Here is a 22,646-nt window from a genome sequence, read left to right on the forward strand (position 1 = left end):
CTTCCGGATTGCTTTAACCCGTACAACGAACGACGTAATCTGACTGCATGAGCACTCCGTGGTCTGGAGGCACTTGATGGAGGTAAAGGTAGTCCCTCAGGAGCTTTCATGTATATCTCTGCGTCAAGATCCCCATAGAGATAAGCTGTGACCACATCCATAAGCTGCATGTTTAGTCTTTCGGACACTACCAGACTAATAAGGTAGCGGAAGGTAATGATGTCCATAACAGGAGAATAAGTCTCTTCATAGTCAATACCAGGTCGTTGTGAGAATCCTTGCGCCACGAGTCTTTCCTTATAACGCACGATCTCGTTCATCTCATTACACTTACGAACGAAGACCCATTTATGTCCAACAGGTTTGACATCTCTTGGAGTCAATTCAACCTTTCCGAAGACTTCTCGCTTCGCTAATGAGTCAAGTTCTGCTTGGATTGCTTCCTTCCACTTCGGCCAATCTGCTCTGCGTTCGCATTCAGCTACAGAGCGAGGTTCAACGTCGTCTTCAGATATGATCTCAAGTGCGACGGAATAAGCGAAAACGTCATCAATGCATGTGGTGGCTCGGTTTCGGACCGACTGCTCACTTGTGTAGTTCACTGAGATTTCGTTGTTCTCTGGCATCAAACAAGGTTCCATAGCGTCCCACGGAAACACTTGAGTTGATTCATGGACATAGCTGTAATCAGAGACAACTTCATACGATGGTGATTCATCGTTGATGACGCGCTGTGCCTTAGTCATTCGCTTCTTTCTAGGTTTTGAATCCCTAGAGTTTATCGGTCTCCCCCTTTTTCTTTGAGGAGCCGAGGCCGAAGCTGCTCCATGCTGGGCCATCTCAGCATCGTCGCCACAAGGGGCGCCGGCAACACCACGGCGTACGGTGGTGCCGCCGTCGGCCTCCGTCCCACTGTCAGGGGTGGTGCCAACGTTGCTAGGTCCAGGAGCTTGTCTTCCACGCCCGTATTTCGGGACATCCAACCGTGCCGGTATGTTCATAGCGGGTATGTTTGATCTCGTCACTTTAGCAATATCTACAAAGCCGTCAGGCATCGAATCCGCGACTTTCTGGAGGTCGATAATGCGTTGCACTTCTAACTCACTTTGAGCAGTGCGGGGATCATAATGAGACATAGTGGGGACACACCACGTCAATTCCTGACGTTCATTTGGAATGATAACATTCCCATCTCCCCCTAACGACGGGAAGCATGTCTCATCAAAGTGACAATCTGCAAATCTTGCAGTAAAGAGATCTCCGGTGGTTGGTTCTAAGTAGCGGACAATCGTTGGGGAATTATAGCCAACATAGATACCTAATCGTCTCTGAGGACCCATCTTAGTACGCAGCGGAGGCGTAATAGGCACATAAACGGCGCAACCAAAGATGCGTAAGTGTGAAATATTGGGTTCGTAACCAGTTACCATCTGGTACGCACTAAACGCTTGGTTAGCCGCGGGTCGGAAACGAATAAGTGTCGCTGCATGCAACACTGCATATCCCCACGCAGAGACCGGCAGGTTAGTACCCATAACCATTGCCCGAGCAACAAGCTGAATACGCTTGATGGTAGCCTCTGCTAGACCGTTCTGTGAATGAACATGAGGAACGGGATGTTCAACTTCGATCCCAATAGACATGCAGTAATCATCAAAAGTTTTGGAGGTGAATTCTCCAGCATTATCCAAACGAATGGATTTGATAGTATAATCGGGGTGGTGAGCCCGAAGTTTGATGATCTCAACTAATAACTTAGCAAATGCAGCATTCCTTGTGGATAGCAATGTGACGTGTGACCAACGCGTCGATGCATCAACCAATACCATAAAATATCGAAAAGGTCCGCATTCTGGTTGAATAGGTCCACAAATGTCACCTTGGATACGTTGTAAGAATGGAATGTTCTCGGTTGAAGCCTTTGCAAAAGAAGGACTTCCTTGAAATTTAGCAAGAGAACAAGCTTTGCAAAACGAGCGATGGGCATCAGAAATTGCCATGGAGGCATGTGAAAGCACGGGAGGCATCACAAGCTCCTGTGAAGGAGGGGATGCCGCCACCGACGGCATGAAAGCCGTGGAGCTGCCGAGTGAGGCATGCTCGGCCTCACCGTGCGGAGCACGGGTGAGGTGATCCTCCAATCGCTTCCGGGACTTGAAAAATGGATGACCATGTGAATTCTTAAGAATTCTAATCATCATATCACGTCCAGGGTGCCCGAGACGGGCATGCCAAAGCATATAAGAGTCCGAATCACAAAAGTTGCGTTCAACCGCATATGATTCAAAGATCCGAATGGAAGTAAGATACAAACCATTCCCAAGACTCTTCATCTTCTCTAAGATGCGGCGATGGCCTGCTTTCTCAGAGGTAACGCAAAGATATTCCTCTCCATTCTCAACATAAGTATCGAGGTGAAAATCATTGGCACGTATGTCCTTAAAACTTAGCAAGGTGCGGGGAGACTTCGGCGCATAAAGAGCGTCTACGACGTTAAGAGTCGTACCATTAGGCAACATGAAAGAAGCAGTGCCTCTTCCTTGAATGATGGATTTCGAGCCAATCATTGTAGTCATCGAAGAAGTCGAAAACACTAGATCCGTGAACAACTGCCTGTGCCGTAGGACAGTGTGGGTGGTTCCGCAATCAGCTAGACATTCGATTTCACCGCGGGACATCTACAAAATGACAATTAAGAGAGTCAGCGACACGGGAACAATTCTATACAATACGCCGTAGGATATTGTAAGAAAGGGAATCGGAACGAAGGTCGATCCCATCGAATGTATCACATGGCAATAGTACTACATTCTTCAACTAAAGAGTTGGAAATCATGGTATTGAAGCAGTGAAATACCAAACAGTAAACGAGGGTGGTATAAACCATCCAAAAATGGTGTGGAAACACACACAAAGAGTACCGGTGAGTGCATATAACGGACTTGGAGAAAACCGGAAAAACAAACCGGAAAACCATGTCAAAAGAACTCAAAACCGGGTGAATTTTGGGCGAGGAAAACGTGGCAGCAGGGGCTGCTGCAATATGCCGGAAGAAACACGAGAAAACGACGAAAAAAAAATCGTCGAAAAACTCGGTGGAAAACCGGCGGCACCTATTGCCGGAAAAACCGGCCGGCGGCTGTCGAAACTGGCCGGTATGGAGGCCGGGACTTCAGGTCCGACAGGGGACGCCGGCAGGAGCCGAGTGGCGGTGCCGGAAACGCCGGGAAATGGCCGGAAGACGGCGAATACGCCGGCAAAACGTGCCGGAAACGCCGGAATAGTAACCGGGGCCGGCCAAGGCAAAACGACATCGTTTTTCGACGTTCCGAGGTTCGTTTTCCGAATTTTAAGTTCCAAATTCACAATGTAGTGCTATTGGGGTCCCATGTGACCCAAAAAGCGTCCAATTTAAAAACCACGTGAGTTGCACACGTTGATCATCATGCTAAGTGTCGGATAAATAAAATTCTCAAAGAGATCGTCTTGTAAGCAAGAAATGAGAAATTTTATTGAATGCCAATCTTTAATACATCACACATAAACTTCTAATTCCAAAATCAAAAGACTATTACAAAGTCAATGAAAATAACAATGGCGGTCGGCCATAACGATACTTGAATCATAAAGCTAAAGAAGCTAAAACGACTAATCAAAGTCGGGAGTATCCATGGTAGCAACCGGAGGCCTGGCTTTAGAAGCAAGGGGCTCGGGTTTCATGGAGATATGGTGAGTCTCGATCTCATGGTCCTCATCCACATGATTCGATTCGGGTTGTAGAAACTTCTTGTAGGCGGAGTAAGCCTTGATCATCTCTTTGCTAGCGCGACAATCGCGATTAAAGTGCTTAAAGGAGCCACATTTGAAGCATGGAGACTTGCCATTACCGGAAGTGGAGGCATTAGGAGGTGCACGGCCTCCTTGGAGTGTGGGACGGGGACGGCCTCCCCCTGAGGGTGCGGCGCCGCCACCATCACGGGTCCATGTATTGGACTGAGGCCGAGATCGGCCTTGTTGCCTCCCACCACGAGAGTTGTTATTTTGGTGCTGATATGGAGCGTTCCTTGATTGATTCTTTTGCTTAGGAGCTTTCCCATAGTTAGACTGTGGCGTAGAAATTCTTTTAGTGCCAACAGGTCTATTGTTGTTGTTGAGGAGAATCTCAGAATGTCTCTCCTTCTTAGCTAAGAGTGCCATTAAGTCGGCAAAAGACCGGATCTTCCCTTCTTCTACATGAGTGCGGTACGTATGAGCTTGAACCTCATAGTTGATTGGAAACGTGTCCAATGTCTTATTGAGAAGATCTAGGTCGGTCTTAATGACACCAACGGTGCCAAGATCGGATTGCAAGCATAGCATATCCTGATTGAACTCATCCACTCTTTTATAGTCCAATAGACGGATGTTATCCCATCTAACGGTCAATTCAGGAAGAAGCTTATCATGAACGTTGTTGTACCGCAAGCGTAGTTTGTCCCATAATTCTTTAGGATCTTTTACGTTCAAGTATTGCCTCTTGAGAGTTGCATGGATGTGACGTCTCATAAAGATGAGAGTCTGAGTCTTAGCCATAGGTGGGAAATCAGCAGGAGGGTCGGCAAACATGCCTTCAATCCCTCGGCTCTCAAACGCGAGTTCCATATCGGAAACCCAGCGGTGGTATTCCTTTCCTTCTAGATCAAGAAGGCCAAATTCCGGTCGAGATGGCGATGACATCTACAAACACGAATACGGAATCGATTAGATTTAAGTATAATAAGAATTAGAAGGGGTGACGTATATGGTCACAAGAAAAATCGATGCAAGCGGCGATACTCATGATCGCACCCAAAACAGCGGTGCACTCAGGCGACCACACGAAAATCGATTAACTTCCCTCTCAAAACAATCGTGACTCCCCCAGGACCGTCACACAGAAAACATCGACCAAGAGGGGAAACCCATCCCTCTATAGTCTCATCGGCGTTATAAGAAAGACCAGAATTAAGACAAGAAGAAGGCTAATAGCGCCCGATATAATATATCTATACGTTCAAAAGCGGGAACGTTTATAAAAATTTACCTTGGAAGGTTTGTAGTATACGGGAGTAGCTTCTCTTGAGCGAAGTCCTTGCTTGTGACTTTCACGTCTCTTGCGTGAATATGCGGGAGGAGCAATTTTGAATGCTTTGAGGCGAGCAGCAGGTGCGGCGAGCGGCGAGTGCGGCGAGCGGCGAATGCGGCGAGCGGCGAATGCGGCGAGCGGCGAGTGCGGCGAGCGGCGAATGCGGCGAGTGCGGCGAGCGGCGAATGCGGCGAGCGGCAAGCGGCGAATGCGGCGAACGGCGAGCGGCGAATGCGGCGAACGGCGAGCGGCGAATGCGGCGAACGGCGAGCGGCGAATGCGGCGAACGGCGAGCGGCGAATGCGGCGAACGGCGAGCGGCGAATGCGGCGAACGGCGAGCGGCGAACGGCGAGCGGCGAATGCGGCGAACGGCGAGCGGCGAATGCGGCGAGCGGCGAGCAGCAGGGCTGCGGGCAGGGCTGCGGAGCTGCAGGGCTGCGGGGCTTGCGAGGGGCAGGGGCTGCGAGGGCAGGCAGGGGCTGCGGCGGAGGGAAGAAGAGAAAAAAAATTTCGGAAGGCTCTAAAAGATTCAGGGTTTTAGGGCTTCGTGCTGATAACGTGTTCGAGGATGAAATACTTGTATATTATTGAATGATATGGGGGCCTATATATAGGCATTTACAACACCACAATCCCGTAGGATTCGGAGTCCTAATCTACTACGGAGATGCTAATCTATCTCCTAACAGGAAACCTATTAGGCTAAGACACACACAAGGGTAGAATAGTAATTCTCCCGGAACACAAATTTTTAGTTCGAGTAACTCAAATAAGTTGAATAACTTAGTGTTCTACATTCGATCAACACAAATATAATAAATACAATACTATTTAAACAATATCTTCATTCTCATTTGTTTCGAGCGGAGGTCGAAATGAGTTAAATGACTTGACTGAAGTAGGTTTAGTCCTTTATTTGTTTAGAAAAAGACAGAAAAACCTCGTGCTTCCTAAATTATAGTCGTCGATACGCTTTCATTTCGGAATCGTGCTTCCATAGTGCTTCCAAAACCTGTTTTTTTTTCTTTTCGAAATCGCGATTTCGGCGCTTAAGAACGCTTCCGAAGTGGTTTCATCGTGGTTCTGTTTCGGAAACGGGAAATGCAAGTGCCTTCACGTTTCTGTGCTACATAGATATTAAGAGTGAGTGACCGATTATAAGTTTACATAACCATCAATTGAAAGAAGCAAATTTACTGACCGCCCAAATTTTTTCCACTTTCTAAATTTATACCATGTCATTTTGTTTAACTAGCCTAACCATGGTTAAGAGAAAATAATATATTATAATACAATTTAAATCCTAATAGAAAAACTTAATCAACACTATTTGTTTAGACTATCAAATTCTTTTGAATTTTTGGGGAAAAGAATAAATTGTTTTGATAAAGAAGTTGTGTCTTTGACTTTTCATATTCTCATAATACCTAAACTAGCTAGTGGTTTTACCTATGTTGTCATGATATTTCATTTGGCTTTCTCTCATAAAGAAGGTATTAAACTCTGTTTTCAATTTTGATATATCAACCGTATGTTTTCTTCTCTTGTCTCCTTCTTTGTTTTCACGGTGAGAAATTCAATTACCTCAAGGTAGCGTTTGTCATGGTTTTTGGATTTTAAGGAAAGCGAATTCTACACCTGATTTGGTTGCATCGCTAGTTGTGATTTGATTGCCATGCCCGCCAGCTTTCTAAGAGTTTGTTTCAGGTGTGTTGTAGGGAATTGGATTTCAAGCAACATAATAAGTTAGATAGGACCACACAAATAGGGGTTATCTATGCATAGTCTTTCTAGGTCCAAGCATGTCGGATATAGTTGTGTAAAATATATGAAAAACTTAAAATTGATGAGAAATCAGTTGGAAACTGCCAGCATGTACTCACGCTTAGAGATACACTTGGAATTTCATAGCGCACCTTATGACATGCTTCTATCTCTTGACATAAATTAAAATTCTAACTATGCACGCCACTCAACGATTGAATTCAACTCTTGATACCATTTGTGTCCAAGCAAATTACACCACCCAATATACCATACCACCATATACATTGCCCCCTTTTGTAATCAATTTCGGTGGGAGACTCAAGATCGCAAACTTTATATGTTTGTTGAGCGAGTTTATAAATCTTTTTTTGGCACTTTCAACCTATTGCAAATAGCTAGGCAAACTAGCAATGAGGGAGCGTCCAAAGAACCAAGTACAATTATTGATTGAGAAAACTAAATTATGAAGTGAGGTTTAATTGTTTGAGCAAAATGGCCACAGTAATTGTTTGGGTTGTTGAGTATGTAAATGAGGTTTTTGTCAATCAAATAGTGTTGAGGTGTCTTTGCTTGACTCCAACAATGTTGAGCCATATTATCAAAACATTTGAACACAATATTCCCGAGAATCCTGCAACTAATATGGTGCTTCCATCACCGAAGAGGGGCATTGCTCAGAGCCATTACCTATTAAATTGTTTCTAGTATTTTATTAAACTTACATCTTCGAATTTTTTCCATATTTAGATGGATGGTCTGGAGACACATGAATTTGAAAATAAATAAATAAAGAGGCAATACAAATTAAGTAACAAAACTGAATCTACTAAAATTGAATAACAAAAAAGAAAATATTGATCTTCCATATTTAGATGGATGGTCTAGAGACACTTGAATTTGAAAATAAATAAATAAAGAGGCAATAAAAATTAAGTAACAAAACTGAATCTACTAAAATTGAATAACAAAAAAAATATTGATCTTCCATATTTAGATGGATGGTCTGGAGACACTTGAATTTGAAAATAAATAAATAAAGAGGCAATACAAATTAAGTAACAAAACTGAATCTACTAAAATTGAATAACAAAAAAAATCATATTGATCTTCCATTGATTATTTTGTTGCACTCAATACAGTTGATATGATCAATTGATTATCTCTAACGTTCATCAAGAAGCATATCTTCAATGAACCAATTCTTGCTTTTTTCATATGAGGACAATTGTTGAGGTTACAAAACTTAAAGCTCATGTATGTTTTGTCCATGTGTGACATATTCATATTGTTAAGGAATTGATAATAATCGTTCGTGGTAGTAATAATGATTGATGTCATCTTTTAATGATTGACTTTTTCAGATTTCAATTCTTTATCAAACAACCTTTGTTACCAAAGATTTCTAAAGATTGGTGGCTTAGAATCACGGATTGGCTCATTCACATGCATTCAATGGTGAACTAATTGAAATCAATTTAAAGCAACTACCATAATTGCATGATGGGTAAGAGAACAAAATGATTGTCACATGCATTTGAGAAAAAAATGAAGATGAAAGTTGAATGTTGTTGCCCAATGGATTGTGATTTTTGCCAAAACAAATGTGCTAACATAAGATCGATGTAATATTTTTATTGTTATTTAATTCTTATATTTATGGTTTTGTTTTAGTGTTATTTATAAGCTCATCCGTTAGGTTGAACTAATTCCAACAATGAACATCATCTTAATGTAATTGTGTTTGTCCCAACGATTATGAGAAAATCAAGATGAAAGATGATTGTGTTTGCCCTAACGATTGCAAGTGTTGCTGCATTTGAAAAACCCAAAGAATGAAGAATAAATGTTGTTGCGACAATATAAGATCATTGCAATCTTCCATTATCATTTTGATTCTCATATATCTAGAAATGTTATGGTAATGAATATGTTGATTGATCCAACAATGAATATGTTAAGATGGAAGCTGATAGTCCACAATGGGTGCATGTGGGTGCATTTGAATGTGGGAGGTAGAAAGTTCTCCACAACAGTAGATACCCTGAGGAGGCAGCCGGGGTCTGTGCTTGATGTCATCTTTAACAGAAAGTTCGAGCTCCATAAGGAGAAGGGGTGCGTGATAATCGACAAATATGGCAAGTTGTTTAGCTATGTTTTGAATTGGTTGAGAACCAGAAGTCTTGCTGTTTTATAAGCTAGATGTATACTCAACTAACACATGAAGCTGGTTACTATCACTTGCCTGGCTGGAAGAATGAAATCGAGGAGATTCTACTCTAGTTGAATGTCGATCTGACCAAACAAGAATTCATATCAATAAAGAAATATGGAGTATTCAAAGGACTCAATCTTTTTAGGTATGTGTTTAGGGGTTAATCTAACTGTAAGAGTTTAAGAGTTAAAAGTGAGGTAAAAAATGTAATCTAACCGTAAGACGTGAATATACAAAAGAATCTCCACACAATACATACAATAACTAAAAGTGAAGTCGTTTAGTCGTGTAAATGTGGATCATAAAATGTGAAAAGGAGATTGAAGAGGATTTGACTAGAAATGACAAAAAGAATAAGTAACCGTCACAAAGTGTGACCAAGTTTTATTTTTTTACTAGTAAAAGAGTGACCAAGAATCTCATAATAACCTAGAAATTTTAAGTAATCATCTGTAAGTTCATAATGTAATCGTAAACCATTGATTAGAATGTCATCAACTAATAGTCATTATTGAAAAAACACCTCTTAAAACAAAAAGGTAGAAATTTGTTTTTTTAAGAAGGTAGAAATTTATTAGCAAGGGTTACTAAGTTGGAAATTTTTTTATTAATGATATTTCATATTTATAAATATCCTAACAGTTTTCAATTTGGATGAAATCTTCCAATAAAATTAAACTGTTGAAATGTAGACATGTGTGTTAGAAAAAGGGTGAAACAAAAAAGTCCAACTTATTGATTCTCAATAGAAAGACTTAAATTTAATTTCAACATTATGGCAGATCCACGTTGTAAACTACTTCGGTTATATAGCCAAACACAATGAGTCTCCAAGACACCCATAATTACATTTTTTTTCTTTCTTTCTCAACAAACTCCTAGCTAGTTAAAATTTGCAATTACATTTCTTTTGGATATTTGGGTAAACTCCAACACTGTGGCAGATCCACGTCGTAGGCTACTTGGGCTGCAGCCCAATCCAAAATATTATCGGGGATTAGCCCGCTTTCCATTTTGGGAACTAACTAGAACACAATTGGCAAGGCTGGGAGGGGACATCCTTTTTGGAACAACTTCGAACCTGCAATTTGCATCCTCCCTTTTATCGGTCAGCACCGCTTGAAGTTGCTTTTCAAATTATTTATCTCGTAAATGCATGTAAGGTCTCCTATTATGATCGGAGATTATAAGTTATAAGTTATAACTAATGGTAAGCAAGGTAAACAACTTAGGTCTCATCATTAAGCCATCAGATCAAGTGGGTTAATGGGCCTTAAACCCGGCCCGCATAAAAGCCTATTATAGTCCCGACCCAGTGAGTAGAGGGTCGGGCTTAATTTAGGGGTGAGAAACCCGGCCCAACCCGTCGAGCCCGGCCCGTAAAAGCCCGCCTGGCCCGGTCCGCAAAATCCCGTAAATATATGATATATAGACATATAGTTATATACAAATAATATCATTATATATTATGCTAATATACTGAATAATAAATATTTATATATAAAATAATATTGCTATAATAAATATCAGTATATATTTATATTAATCAAGTAAATTACCCGTAGTTAAAAAATTAAAAAAAAAAGCAAGAATAAAATTTCAAAGTAGTGACGAATGTAACTAATGCATATTTGGAATAATACATATTTGTAGTAGTCAATATTGATTATAGTCAATTTTCTAAAAAAAGAAGATGATCTTGTGTGCGATGCTAATTAGGTACACACAATACATATAGAAAAAAATTAAACACAAGATAAGATATATATATATATATAATATGTAATAAGATAGATTCTAATATATTGATTAAGGATGGTTTGGTACATTACATGTATAGCATATTAACATACATGAATGTGTGAATCTAAATTTTATTTGAATTTTTTTTGAATTTCAAAATACAATATTATTTTGAGTAATCTTAAATTCTGAAGTTGAACATACGTTTCATTTTCAAAGCATTCAGTGAGTGTTACTCATATATATATATATATATATTTATTTATTTATCATGTTCATAATATATATGGGGGTTATAGTACAAACAAATTATTTTTTTGTTTGTAGCACTTTGATATTATTATTATCTTAATGAGTTATAATCTTCCACTCATATGTAACTGGAAAATAAATATTTTGTTCAAACATCTATGTAGTAATTGGAAATGACTTTGAACTGATGTATGCTTATATGGTGCCCTCATGACACCTCATTACGTACAATTGTATCTCGTGGTTTTTATTTCAATGAACTCATTTAGGTGTGGCCGCGTGGGGATGAGCCTCCCGTCCGGTTGGATTCACGGTGGGCTATTTGGCCTGGCCTGTAAAAGCCCACAAGACCCACTTTATACAGGTGGGGCTTGGATCTTAAACTTTTTGTATATTTCCAGCCCGACCCGCTATTTTTATAAAACATAATATAACTCAGTCCAGCCCGCCGTAAACGAGCCCTAAAACAACTCTTTGTTGGACTCCCAATAGCTACAACTAAAAGGGCAACTAGGTTCCCATCAAGTCCCCAACTCCATCAGCATTCACATCATTATTGTACGTAACCCAGCGAATTGCATAACCAACCATGCCAGCTACAGGTAACACTTATATATCTTTATATCTAGCGAAATATAGCTGAAATTGATGGAATGCCATGGCTGCCAATATTAATTAATAACGTGGGAATTGTGGCAATGCAAACTGAGAACAAAACCAGCAAACGGGTCATTAGGGCGCATGACAATATTCATTCGACGAAAAAATGTCTTAATGCTTCCGGTCTTCCGCTTATCAAGCTAATTCAATCATTCTCTTACATAAGAATTGTTAGTTTTCTGGAAAATGCTAGACGTACGTAGTAGCTGACATATGAATACTAGAAATAAAAGAAGAACGAGAAGTGAATGAAGGATAATACGTACGTACATGAGAATGAGTCGTTCTATACGACTGGTGTATATTGAAGAAACAAGAAAATATAGCATTTGAATAAAGAAGCAAGAAAAGGATAAAAGATATCGCTAAAATTCACCTCATTCTATCCCTACCAACAACGTTTCTCTGATGTGGGCTGATCTACAGGCTGAAAAAAACGGCATGTTCTCCGGTGTCATCAGATTCAACACCCACTGCAGAAGCTCCTTCAAGATCTGGCTCTATAAACTGAGAGCTTCCCAGATTCGCATAGTTAAAGTTAGCTCCTCGAAGATTTGTCTCAGCAAAACAAGAACTTCCCGAATTCGCCTCCTTAAATGTAGATCCTTGAAGATTTGCTATATGAAAGATAGTCCTACCCGACCTTCCGAAGTTTGCATAGTTAAAGTTAGCTCCTTCAAGATTTGCCTCTACAAACAAAGAATCTACCAAATGTGCATTGTTAAAGGTAGCTCCATTGAGATTTGCCTTTTCAAACGACGACTGTATTTGTGCATTGTTAAAGGTAGCTCCTTCCAAATTTGCCTCTTTAAATATAGAACTCACCAAACGTGCATTGTTAAAGTTAGCACCTTCAGCATCGACATGGTCAAAACCTGAGTTTGAAAGATCTGCTTGTGCAAAGCACACATTTTTCATACATCCATAGCCAAAGTTTATTCCAGTCAGCTCCAATCCAGAAAGATCAAGGCCAGAAAGATTTACACCTCTAAACTTCGGGTCAGGCGAATAATGCTCCTTATGGAGTATGTACTTGATGATATCACGACGTGTTAAATCTGTACGTACCCAGCTCTTTCTCCTTCTTAGCCATTAGCAAGAGATGAATACCACTTGCAAGCCCTTCAAGCTGAAAAAACTCGGCCTCCTTTAGGAGTTGTGAGTACTTAGAATATTCTAACGTAGGAACACTACAATCTCCCTCAACCAATTGAAAATGTATGTAAAAGATTCACCATCTCTGTCGATATAAACATATCCCTTTTCATCTTTACACAAGGAATGATCCCCGGTACTAAACATTGCAGCAAGCTTAGAATTAGGGTCACTCTGAGTCAAAGTATTGATATGAGTGCAAAATTTCCTCCTACATTGAGGCAAACAAAAGAGGAGGAATCAGACTCAGAGTTCATTGCTTGAAACTCGAAGATGGGAATGTAAGTGATGCTGGAAGCGCAACGAGACAACAGTTTCTCCAAAAAGTTATAAGAAAATCCAGTATTGTTAGGGGTCTTCTTCTAAAACGCGTAATCTAATGAACATGCTTATATAGAGCAAAATCTTGATCTTAATTGATCTAGGATTCCTACGGTATGCCAACTTTGATTCAAGGAGAATACAACTTGTTCTAGGAATTCCTAATTTAACTTGGTTTCTAATAGAATTTTCATTAATAAGTCATCATAAGTTCAGAACCATTCGGGATTTGGTAATTTCGGATTAAAGGAGCTAAGAGTACCAAGTGACCCAAGTGTTTGGGCCAGACCCACCTATGTACCAATGAGGTTTCGGTCTAAAAATGGCGGGAGAAGTTTGCCTTTTTCCAGATAAATATCTTAATCAACTCATATATTCCTCCATTTATATTTACAGAAACCCTCAAAGCATCAAAGAACTCAAACCGTTGTTCCCCAAAGCCCCAAACTTTACAGACCATCTCAAGTTCTCAACAGCCAGAAACCTCAAAATGCAATCTACGCAGGCCATTCTCAAGGTGACAAAAGCATCCTCTTCACTTTCATAGATTAAAGTTTCGATTTTTACATCAATTTGTTTGTTGGGTATGTTAGATCAACTCTCATTTCTTCATTTTCGTGTTTTGGGTCACAGCAATATTTTGGGTTTTCTTCGTTTCGGCCATACCAAGAGGAAGTGATTGAGAAAATCATACATGGAAGGGACTCTTTAATTGTCATGGCCACTGGAAGTGGCAAGTCTTTGTGGTAAAGTGTTCTCCCCTCTAAATTTGATCTTCACTGTTTTGGAATATTGGGTTGATTTCATTATGCAAAGTTAAGAGCTTGAAAGTTATTTAATTTGGGTTTCAGTTATCAAGTGCCTCCTTTGGTTGTTGGAAAGACTGGTGTGGTTGTCAGCCCTCTTATATCCTTAATGCAAGATCAGGTGAACTAGCTTTCTTGGTGTTTTTGATTAGTTATCAATGAGACCCAGATTGCATGTCAGTAATATGTGTTTAATTTTGATGTAAAGGTGATGTCTTTGAAACAAAGAGGGATCAGAGCTGAATATATGGGTAGTAGTCAAACTGATAGCAGTGTTCAGAGCCGAGCCGAGAGTGGTCAATTTGATATCTTGTACATGACCCCTGAAAAGGCATGTGGGATTCCTCTCAGGTAATTTAACAAGGACTATTACATTTTACAAACATAAGCTGGGAGTGGGATTATCATTCTCATGATATTGCATGATGATTTTATTGCTAGATCGAAGTAATGGTTACAACTTATAATGATATCCGATATCATGTTCTTTTTTGCTAGTTCTGTTTACTTACAGGAATTAGTATCTTTGTTATAATTTTCTTTGCAGCTTCTGGTCCAAATTACTAAGGGCTGGGATCTGCTTGTTTGCTGTTGATGAAGCACACTGCATATCCGAGTGGGGCCATGATTTCAGGTTATTGTTACTATATCGTTATGAACATTAGGGTGTGTGATCTTTAAGAGTTTATTATCTGGGGATCCTTCTTACTTTAGTTTGTTTCCTTTACTTTTGGAGGTGGCTAAAGAGCTAGTTTACTGTTTCCGAACTTTCCATTTTACTAATAATGTCATTCTTAGGAGAGTGTGTTTTTGGTCATTTCCTACAGCTCCATTGTGGACTTTGTTTCATGTGTATTTATTGTTTCTGTTGTCGTCCCCTGGTGATTTCTATTTGTTGTCTCTACAGGGTGGAATACAAGCAATTGGACAAGTTACGTGGCATTCTTGTTGGTGTCCCATTTATTGGGTTAACTGCAACTGCTACTGAAAAGTAAGGTTTTTCGTCTATTTCACATTATCACCTCATTTTTGTTTATTGCTTTTCTGAAGGAAATATAAGTGATGTTTTATTGGTGGAATGCTGAGGACATTAAGCAAAATAAAGTGGTACTGTGAACAAAAGAGCAACATATTTTCTCAGAAAAGTTAAATATGTCATGACAGAAATCCTTTCAGAACTTTGCTCAGCAGGACAACCATAGAAATTGAGCTACTGTTTAATTATAGTAATCATAGTAGTGATATGTTCTGAGCTTGGAGGGTAATAGTATTGACCCTTAGACAATCTTCATAATGTTACATATGCCTTTTAACTGTCCAATGGTAATCTTAGACTAGACACTCTTTGCTATCCGCATTAGTTTCTTTTCAAGTTTAATTTTGTGTTGGTAAGTCTTACATTTATTGTGCCAGGGTTCGGATGGACATTGTTAGTTCTTTAAAGATGGAAAACCCATATGTCAAAATAGGCTCATTTGATCGTGGAAATCTGTTCTATGGTGTCAAGTTAGTCAATCGGACTCAGTCATTTGTTCATGAGCTGGTTCAAGAAGTTTCCAAATTTGTACGCACAGATGGTTCAACTATAATATACTGCACAACAATTAAAGACGTTGATCAGGTGCATTCCTTATCTGCTTAATTCTATGATTGATTTACACACTTAGTATGGGATAGCTGTATCCGGAAACAGTCATCAAGGTTCCTTAATTGTCTATTGTTCAAGACTGCACCTTATGACTGAGCATAAGTTCAACTCCCTGAGGGATGTGATAATAGTGTATCTCTTATTGTCTTGGGTATGATTCTAATGTAACAAACAAGGGGTGGTTCATAGGAAGACAGCTTAATTGAGTTAGCTCTATGGAAATAAATAATACTTAGTCGACCTTATAGTTATAGACATGGTACTCTAAAATCTGCAGAGTACTACTCTGTTTATGCAACAGGTTTACTGGGTACTTATGTTCATGCAAGGGTCTACCAAGTACTATTTTGTAACAATCCAACATAGTTTGACTACAATATGGGATATCATGTCTTCTTGACAGGGTATTCAAAACCAATAATAACTTCATGAACAAGCATGTGTTAATTAGAATAGAGAAGTTTCCTCAAAATAAGGCTCTGCCATGTAACTAGTAAGTAATAACTTAGCGTGGAATTCATGAAGCCAAAATGTCCAACATCTTTGTAGCTATAGAACTATCGCCTCTAAATGTAATTATTGTTAGGCATCTTTTAGCCCACATCATCTCATGTTTCTGTAGAATTTTGTCGATGTTGTGTTATGTTACTACATGTATCTTGTCTAAGGACATAATTTTTCATTTTCTTTAAAGAGATTATTTTGTCTCTATTGTACTAGGTATTCAATTCACTGAAGGAGGTGGGCATAAAGGCGGGAATCTACCATGGCCAGATGGGTAACAAAGCTCGTGCTGAATCCCATAGGTTCTAACCTCTAGTCCATGTGTAATTAGACTAGCATTCATAAATGTCCCTGAGTTATTACTGCAACTGTTGAGCACTGCACCCTTCCCTTTCTGTTTGCATTGCATTAAACTTAACTCATTCTTGTATACTCACCGAGCTTTTTGTTGATTTTTCATAGATTATTTATAAGAGATGAACTAGATGTCATGGTTGCTACTATCGCTTTTGGAATGGGTATTGATAAGCCAAACATAAGACAAGTAATTCACTATGGCTGCCCGAAGAGTTTGGAGTCATATTACCAGGAAAGTGGACGATGTGGTAGAGATGGTATGGCTTCTGTATGCTGGCTCTATTATACAAGAAGCGACTTCACGAAAGCTGACTTTTATGCTGGAGAGTGTCAAACAGTAAGTCCCTTGTTGTGAAGATCTGTTATTAAACTTCCTTGTAGTTAGTTGCCCTCCGATTGTCATGATGCACCCTAATTTACTTTGAGTTGGAAATTTCTAACTAGTTGCTTATCTGAAAGGAGGAAGGGCCTAGTTGGTTCTATCCTAGTGGGCAAGTAGATGTAAGTTCCATTAATGATTGAAAAGATCTGTTGTCAATGAGCTTATACATGCTGTTATTCCCCAGGAAACTCAACGAAGAGCTGTTGTAGAGTCATTGATGGCTGCACAACAATATTGCTTATCAACAGCTTGCAGAAGGAAGTTCTTGCTTGGCCATTTCGGTGAAATCTTTCCATCTAATAAATGTGGTTTGTTTTTGATTTTTCTATTAAATTCCCTGGGTTCAACTCCCTTTTAATATTTGCATTGGACTCTCATTTCGCATTTGGGGTATTGCCTTTCGACACTAGCTGTTTGAATTAATATGGTATAACGGGTGTAAATTGTTCAGAGTTTAGAGCCACATATGCATTAGTGTTCCTCTGCAAATTGTCTATCAACTTAATATGTAACACATAATTCTGTATCACCTTCTTTGTAGGTAATTGTGATAATTGTATTTCCTCAAAGAAGGAGCGGGACATGTCTAGAGAGGCATTTCTTCTAATGGCTTGCATTCAATCATGTCGGGGTAAATGGGGTCTGAATATGCCTGTAGATATTCTTCGTGGCTCTCGGGTAAGTTTTTATATGACCAAGGATCCATAACATATTGACCAAAAAAAATTTCAATATTTCTCGCCTTCTAAGAATTACTGAAACTCTGTTGATTGGCAGTTTGGCACAGTTTTGTACAGTTCTCATTAGTTAAAGTTTTTCTATTAAGAGCTCCCAATTTTGTAGTTCTTGTTTAAACGTTCATCCTTTTTCAACTGAGGTCTTTTCCAAATTCTATGTGGTTATGTGTCTCTGCACGGATGTTCACTGTGGCATACAGGCAAAAAAGATAATTGATGCCCAATATGACAAGCTTCCACTGCATGGACTTGGGAAAGACTATTCAGCAAATTGGTGGAAAGCACTTGCTTACCAATTAATCTCTTCTGGTATGGTAGCAAAGCATTTTGAATATGTAGTGAACTATATAATACATGCATGACAGAGATTCTATCGGCTGGTCTTAGGATGACGAAAGTGCCATGATGTAACCATTGGACATTTACAATTATCAATTGTGCCATAGTGAACTATAAATGCTCTTTTTCATTTAAGAATATAATTCAGTGGTTGATTTATGACTGAAAGCTATGATGCACGGATACGTCCAGAAAAGTGAATGCTTGTATCGTATCCGTATCAGATACGGATACGCTGCATATACGTATATAAAACTGAAAATACGCACTCAAACTATGTAGTATATGTCAACTCTGTGGATACGGTCAGAGTATGTTTTGAATACGTTTTGGGGTTATGATTTTCATTGTCACGTAAATAAAACTTAAATATAATACCCTCCCTCCCTCAGCCGTATTGTTTTGTTTTGCTTGAACTTATTAAGTATTTAATTCATGAACTTATGTTTATTGTAAAATTGATGAGATTTAGGTGTTCTGATTGTTTGTTTGATCAAATTTTAGAATTTAATATATATATATATAATATTATTTTACAAAACATATCCAAAACACTACATTTTAGAAAATAACGTACCCCGTGTCATGCCGTATCCGTATCTGTGTCCCGTACCCGTGCATCCTAGACTGAAAGTTGTTGCTTTCCACAGGTTATTTGACGGAGACAATATCTGATATATACAGAACTGTAAGGTAAGCTGTCCTTTTGTTTTTTAAACTTTACAGTGATTCCATTTGGGATCATGTTTTCTTCTTTGGAATAAAAATTTTGTTTCATAAAACCTCAACATGATAAAAAAAAAAACTTCTGTTTTCTATGCCCCAGTGTCAGTGGGAAAGGTGAGCAATTTCTAAATTCTGCCGGACCTGATCATCAACCACCTCTAGTCTTGCCAGTGACCAGTGAAATGTTAGATGATGAGGACAATAATAGTACATCAGGTGCAGTTGGTGAAATCAAAAGTTTGTCTACTCTTGAATGCGAAGGTTTTTCAGAGGTTAGTAAGTTGGGTGTGCTTTATTCATTCATCTCAACTATTCAATTTCTTCATCCTTGTACTTTCCAACTAGTGAGATAGATTCACTTTGTGTGTGGAAATGGAAAAGGTTGCCATTGGATCATTTCACAACTCCACCCTCCTTCAACAGTAATCTTTTGATTTTCTACTGCCAACTCTCAGTTTGACCATATCGTAAATGAATTCTTATTGGCCATTTGAGGCCAAAAAGTAACTGTGACTGTTAATTGTCAATTACTACTTGTTTAATTTATCAATTGCAGCAAAGCACCTGCTTTGATTCCTCCCTGCTCTTTCCCTGTATTCAACTTCCTTTAAAAGTTGCGTACGAACGTTAACTGGACTACAAGATACTGTATAATTGAAAGTGAAACTGTTTTTTGTTTGATCTCTAGCTTATTTAGGAAATCTAGAGGCCTTATTTAATGTAACATTTTCCGTCTCTCCATTCTATGATTTGATCATTCTTAATCATTAATCCATTTTTTACTTTTGTTCATGTGTTTTCTAATAGGCTGAGAAGCAACTGTATCACGCACTTCTGGAAGAGAGAAGGAAGCTTGCAAGAAGCCTTGGAACCGCTCCGTACTATACCAATTCAAAATCATTTAGTCAATTATTTCAGTAAGGAGTTGCGATTAAAGATTAATAATCATCCAAAGTTTCCTCTTTGCAGATATGCTATTTGTGGTGATCAAGCAATCAAAAAAATTGCTTTAACTAGGCCATCAACCAGAGCAAGGTTAGCTAACATTGACGGGGTCAACCAGGTATGTCTAGTAGGACCATAATCAAGCTTCCTGTATATATTACATCTCCAATACAATGGCTAATAATTTCTTAACTGCGTTCCTGACTTTTCAATTTTTAATATATCAATTCCTTGCATGCATTGGATTATATGGTCCTTCCTGCTTTTTTTACTTTTACGTTAAACTATGAGGGCTAATCATCAACTTTATACATATTTGTAGCACCTTGTAGTGGCACACGGTAATCATTTTCTTCAAATCATTCGGCATCTATCAGAAGGACTAAAGCTTTCGTTGGATGGAGAGGCACCCGTACAAACTGCAATCCTGAAAAAAGTATATCCAGTACCCAACCACCAGCAGAGAAAGTTAACACCGGCAAAGTTTGAAGCTTGGAGAATGTGGCATGAAGATGGTCTCTCAATTCAGAAAATTGCTGTATGTTTTTCAACATTGACCATCTTTTGATTGACTTATCTTGGTGTCATGTTTTGGTTCTTACACGACTTACTTTAATTATAGAATTTCCCTGGTAGAGCTGCTCCTATTAAGGAGCAGACTGTTCAAGAATATCTGATGGAAGCTGCTCAAGAAGGATTTGCAATTGATTGGGTCAGATTAAGCAATGAGGTTGGACTGACACAAAAAGTTATATCAGATATTCAGTCTGCCATTTCAAAGGTTGGCTCTAGAGAAAAGTTAAAGCCTATCAAAGACGAATTACCAGAAGATGTGAGTTTTACTTTTGCCTTGTGCTGAGAGTTTTTGTTTCATACTGGAGATTTACATGCTGAGTTGCATGTTTTTTCCTGTTTGCCCTGTACTTGAATTCTTTTGATTGTATGGGAATAATTTTTTTTTATATATTAGTGAAGTTATATTTTTCAGAATTTCATATGATTGATTTTTTTTTACTATGCCAGATAAGTTATGCACACATCAAGGCTTTCCTGACAATGGAAAAGTGTGGGATCTCGCTGGATGGGACTCCATCTGACCACCACAATGCAGGATTAGCTGATCAACTTCTCAACAAGGAAGCTGAATTGTTACCAAGTGCTAGTTTGGCTTCCCCCATGGTAGAATCTCGTGTAGTTAATACCTCGGGCCAAGATTTACAAGCTTGCAGCTTGGATAAAGATACAGAAACAGCTTCCCTCCCGTTCAATGGACATAAAGGTTTGGAGCTACCTGAAGTACATTTTGAGGACTTGATCTCAAAGAAACGTCAAAAACTCGGTAGTCCCGAGGAGGATCAATCTACTCTGAAAGCTACTGAGAACTCTGTTTTGGATTGGCTTAATACCAAAGATGGAGTAAGTCCGCTATAAAAAGCTATATCGACCTTAAACTTCATTAAGATGGTAAAATTTTCTAAGTGTGGATGCTTTGCAGGTTACTCTTGCGGAGATTTTGGAGCACTTCAATGGATTTGGAGAAGAATCTGTCATCGAACTCATCAATTCCCTGGAAAGTGACTTTGTTATATACCGGAAGAACACCAAGTATTTCGTTATGTAAGTTTATAGAAGCTGTAAATATGGGGAAATGGGGTTCATGTTTATTACTGTAGTGTTGATGAATGATGATGACCAATGCATTAGTCAGATGTCAAAAGTGGCTATTTCTATGTAGTTTTGTTCTGCTCTTTCATTTGATTTGGTATAGCTGTGGCTTTATTTTTCTGTCAAATCTTGCAACTTTGACTTGAAGATTTGCATAAGGAACCAAAGGAAGCACGATAGTCTACCTCACATGTTAGGACTCTAACAAGTGCCTATGTACAGATGAGTGTGACACACACTCATCACTCCTTTAATTATGTTGAAAAACTCACATAGAAATACTAACAATAAAAATCGTTAGGAAAGGTTCACTAGTTGTGCCTACCAACCAATGCTTGGATTTCCAGACCGAAAAAAAAAAAACCAATGCTCTGAATCAACATTATATCAACAAGGCAAAATTGTCAAAATACATCTTAAATTTGGCTAAAATTGTCAATTTGCACTCCGAACTTGTATTTGAATCAATTTACCTCCTAAATTTGGTAGAAATTACCGATTTGCACCACATCCGTTAAATTTAACTGTTTCTATCCAATTTTGCGTCACATGTCATGCACACGTGGGGTAATGTTGTCATTTTCTATTTATATTTTTCTTAAAAACAAATACAAATATTCTTTAAAATGAGGATTATTTTTTAATCAAATTATTTATTTACATCTTTTTTCTACATACTTAACCCTACTTCGAATTATATATTCAACATACCCACCCATTCAAATATAGTGTGTTGTGTGTATATATATATGTATATATATATACAGTCTCTATCCAGAGTGAAGCTTCACTCTGAAATTACAGAGTGAAGTTCCAATTTTGGCACACTTTTCGGTCAAATTTTTTCACCATAAGTGATTCAATATTTAGGTATACTATTCAAGATCATCTCTACAAAATTTTATCTAATTCGGACATCGTTAAGGTATTGAAATTAGATCAAATCAATGAGTGAATTAAAACTGTTCAACGTGAACCGTTCGTGTAAATCTCAATTTTGAAAGATCAAACCATTGTCAAATTGGATGAAACTTTGTAGAGATGATCTTGAATAGTATACCTAAATATTGAATCGCTTATGGTGAAAAAATTTGACCGAAAAGTATGTTAAAATTGGAACTTCACTCTGTAATTTCAGAGTGAAGCTTCACTCTGGATAGAGATATATATATATATATATATATATATATATGTATATATATATATATGTACACATTGTTGGATGAGGAACGAAACGAGAATAATAATGACGTAATTGAACAAAACGTAACCATTTAATTATTGATAATGAGGCTTATATATAGGTATTACATAACTACAAT

At 38.6% G+C, this 22,646-nt stretch overlaps 2 protein-coding genes and 1 pseudogene across 3 annotated transcripts in view; 2 read left to right on the plus strand and 1 right to left on the minus strand.

Annotated features, from left to right (window-relative positions):
• LOC126788705 (bifunctional bis(5'-adenosyl)-triphosphatase/adenylylsulfatase FHIT-like) overlaps positions 1-22,646 on the plus strand; it is a 71,709-nt gene that overhangs the window by 7,076 nt on the left and 41,987 nt on the right. The gene's annotated exons all lie outside the window — the stretch shown is intronic.
• On the minus strand, positions 12,160-13,151 carry LOC126787523 (FH protein interacting protein FIP2-like; annotated as a pseudogene).
• On the plus strand, positions 13,634-21,409 carry LOC126788697 (uncharacterized). The gene is made up of 20 exons (XM_050514712.1): positions 13,634-13,732; positions 13,849-13,961; positions 14,067-14,142; positions 14,230-14,372; positions 14,569-14,655; positions 14,929-15,012; positions 15,435-15,642; positions 16,390-16,475; positions 16,636-16,867; positions 17,097-17,220; positions 17,454-17,590; positions 17,850-17,958; positions 18,639-18,681; positions 18,815-18,986; positions 19,522-19,592; positions 19,684-19,777; positions 19,982-20,197; positions 20,282-20,491; positions 20,683-21,075; positions 21,155-21,409. The coding sequence occupies exons 1-20, from the start codon at positions 13,706-13,708 to the stop codon at positions 21,278-21,280; spliced, it is 2,751 nt and encodes a 916-aa protein (XP_050370669.1). The 5' UTR covers positions 13,634-13,705; the 3' UTR covers positions 21,281-21,409.

The sequence above is a fragment of the Argentina anserina genome, chromosome 3 (genome assembly GCF_933775445.1).
Source record: "Argentina anserina chromosome 3, drPotAnse1.1, whole genome shotgun sequence".
NCBI lineage: Eukaryota > Viridiplantae > Streptophyta > Magnoliopsida > Rosales > Rosaceae > Argentina > Argentina anserina.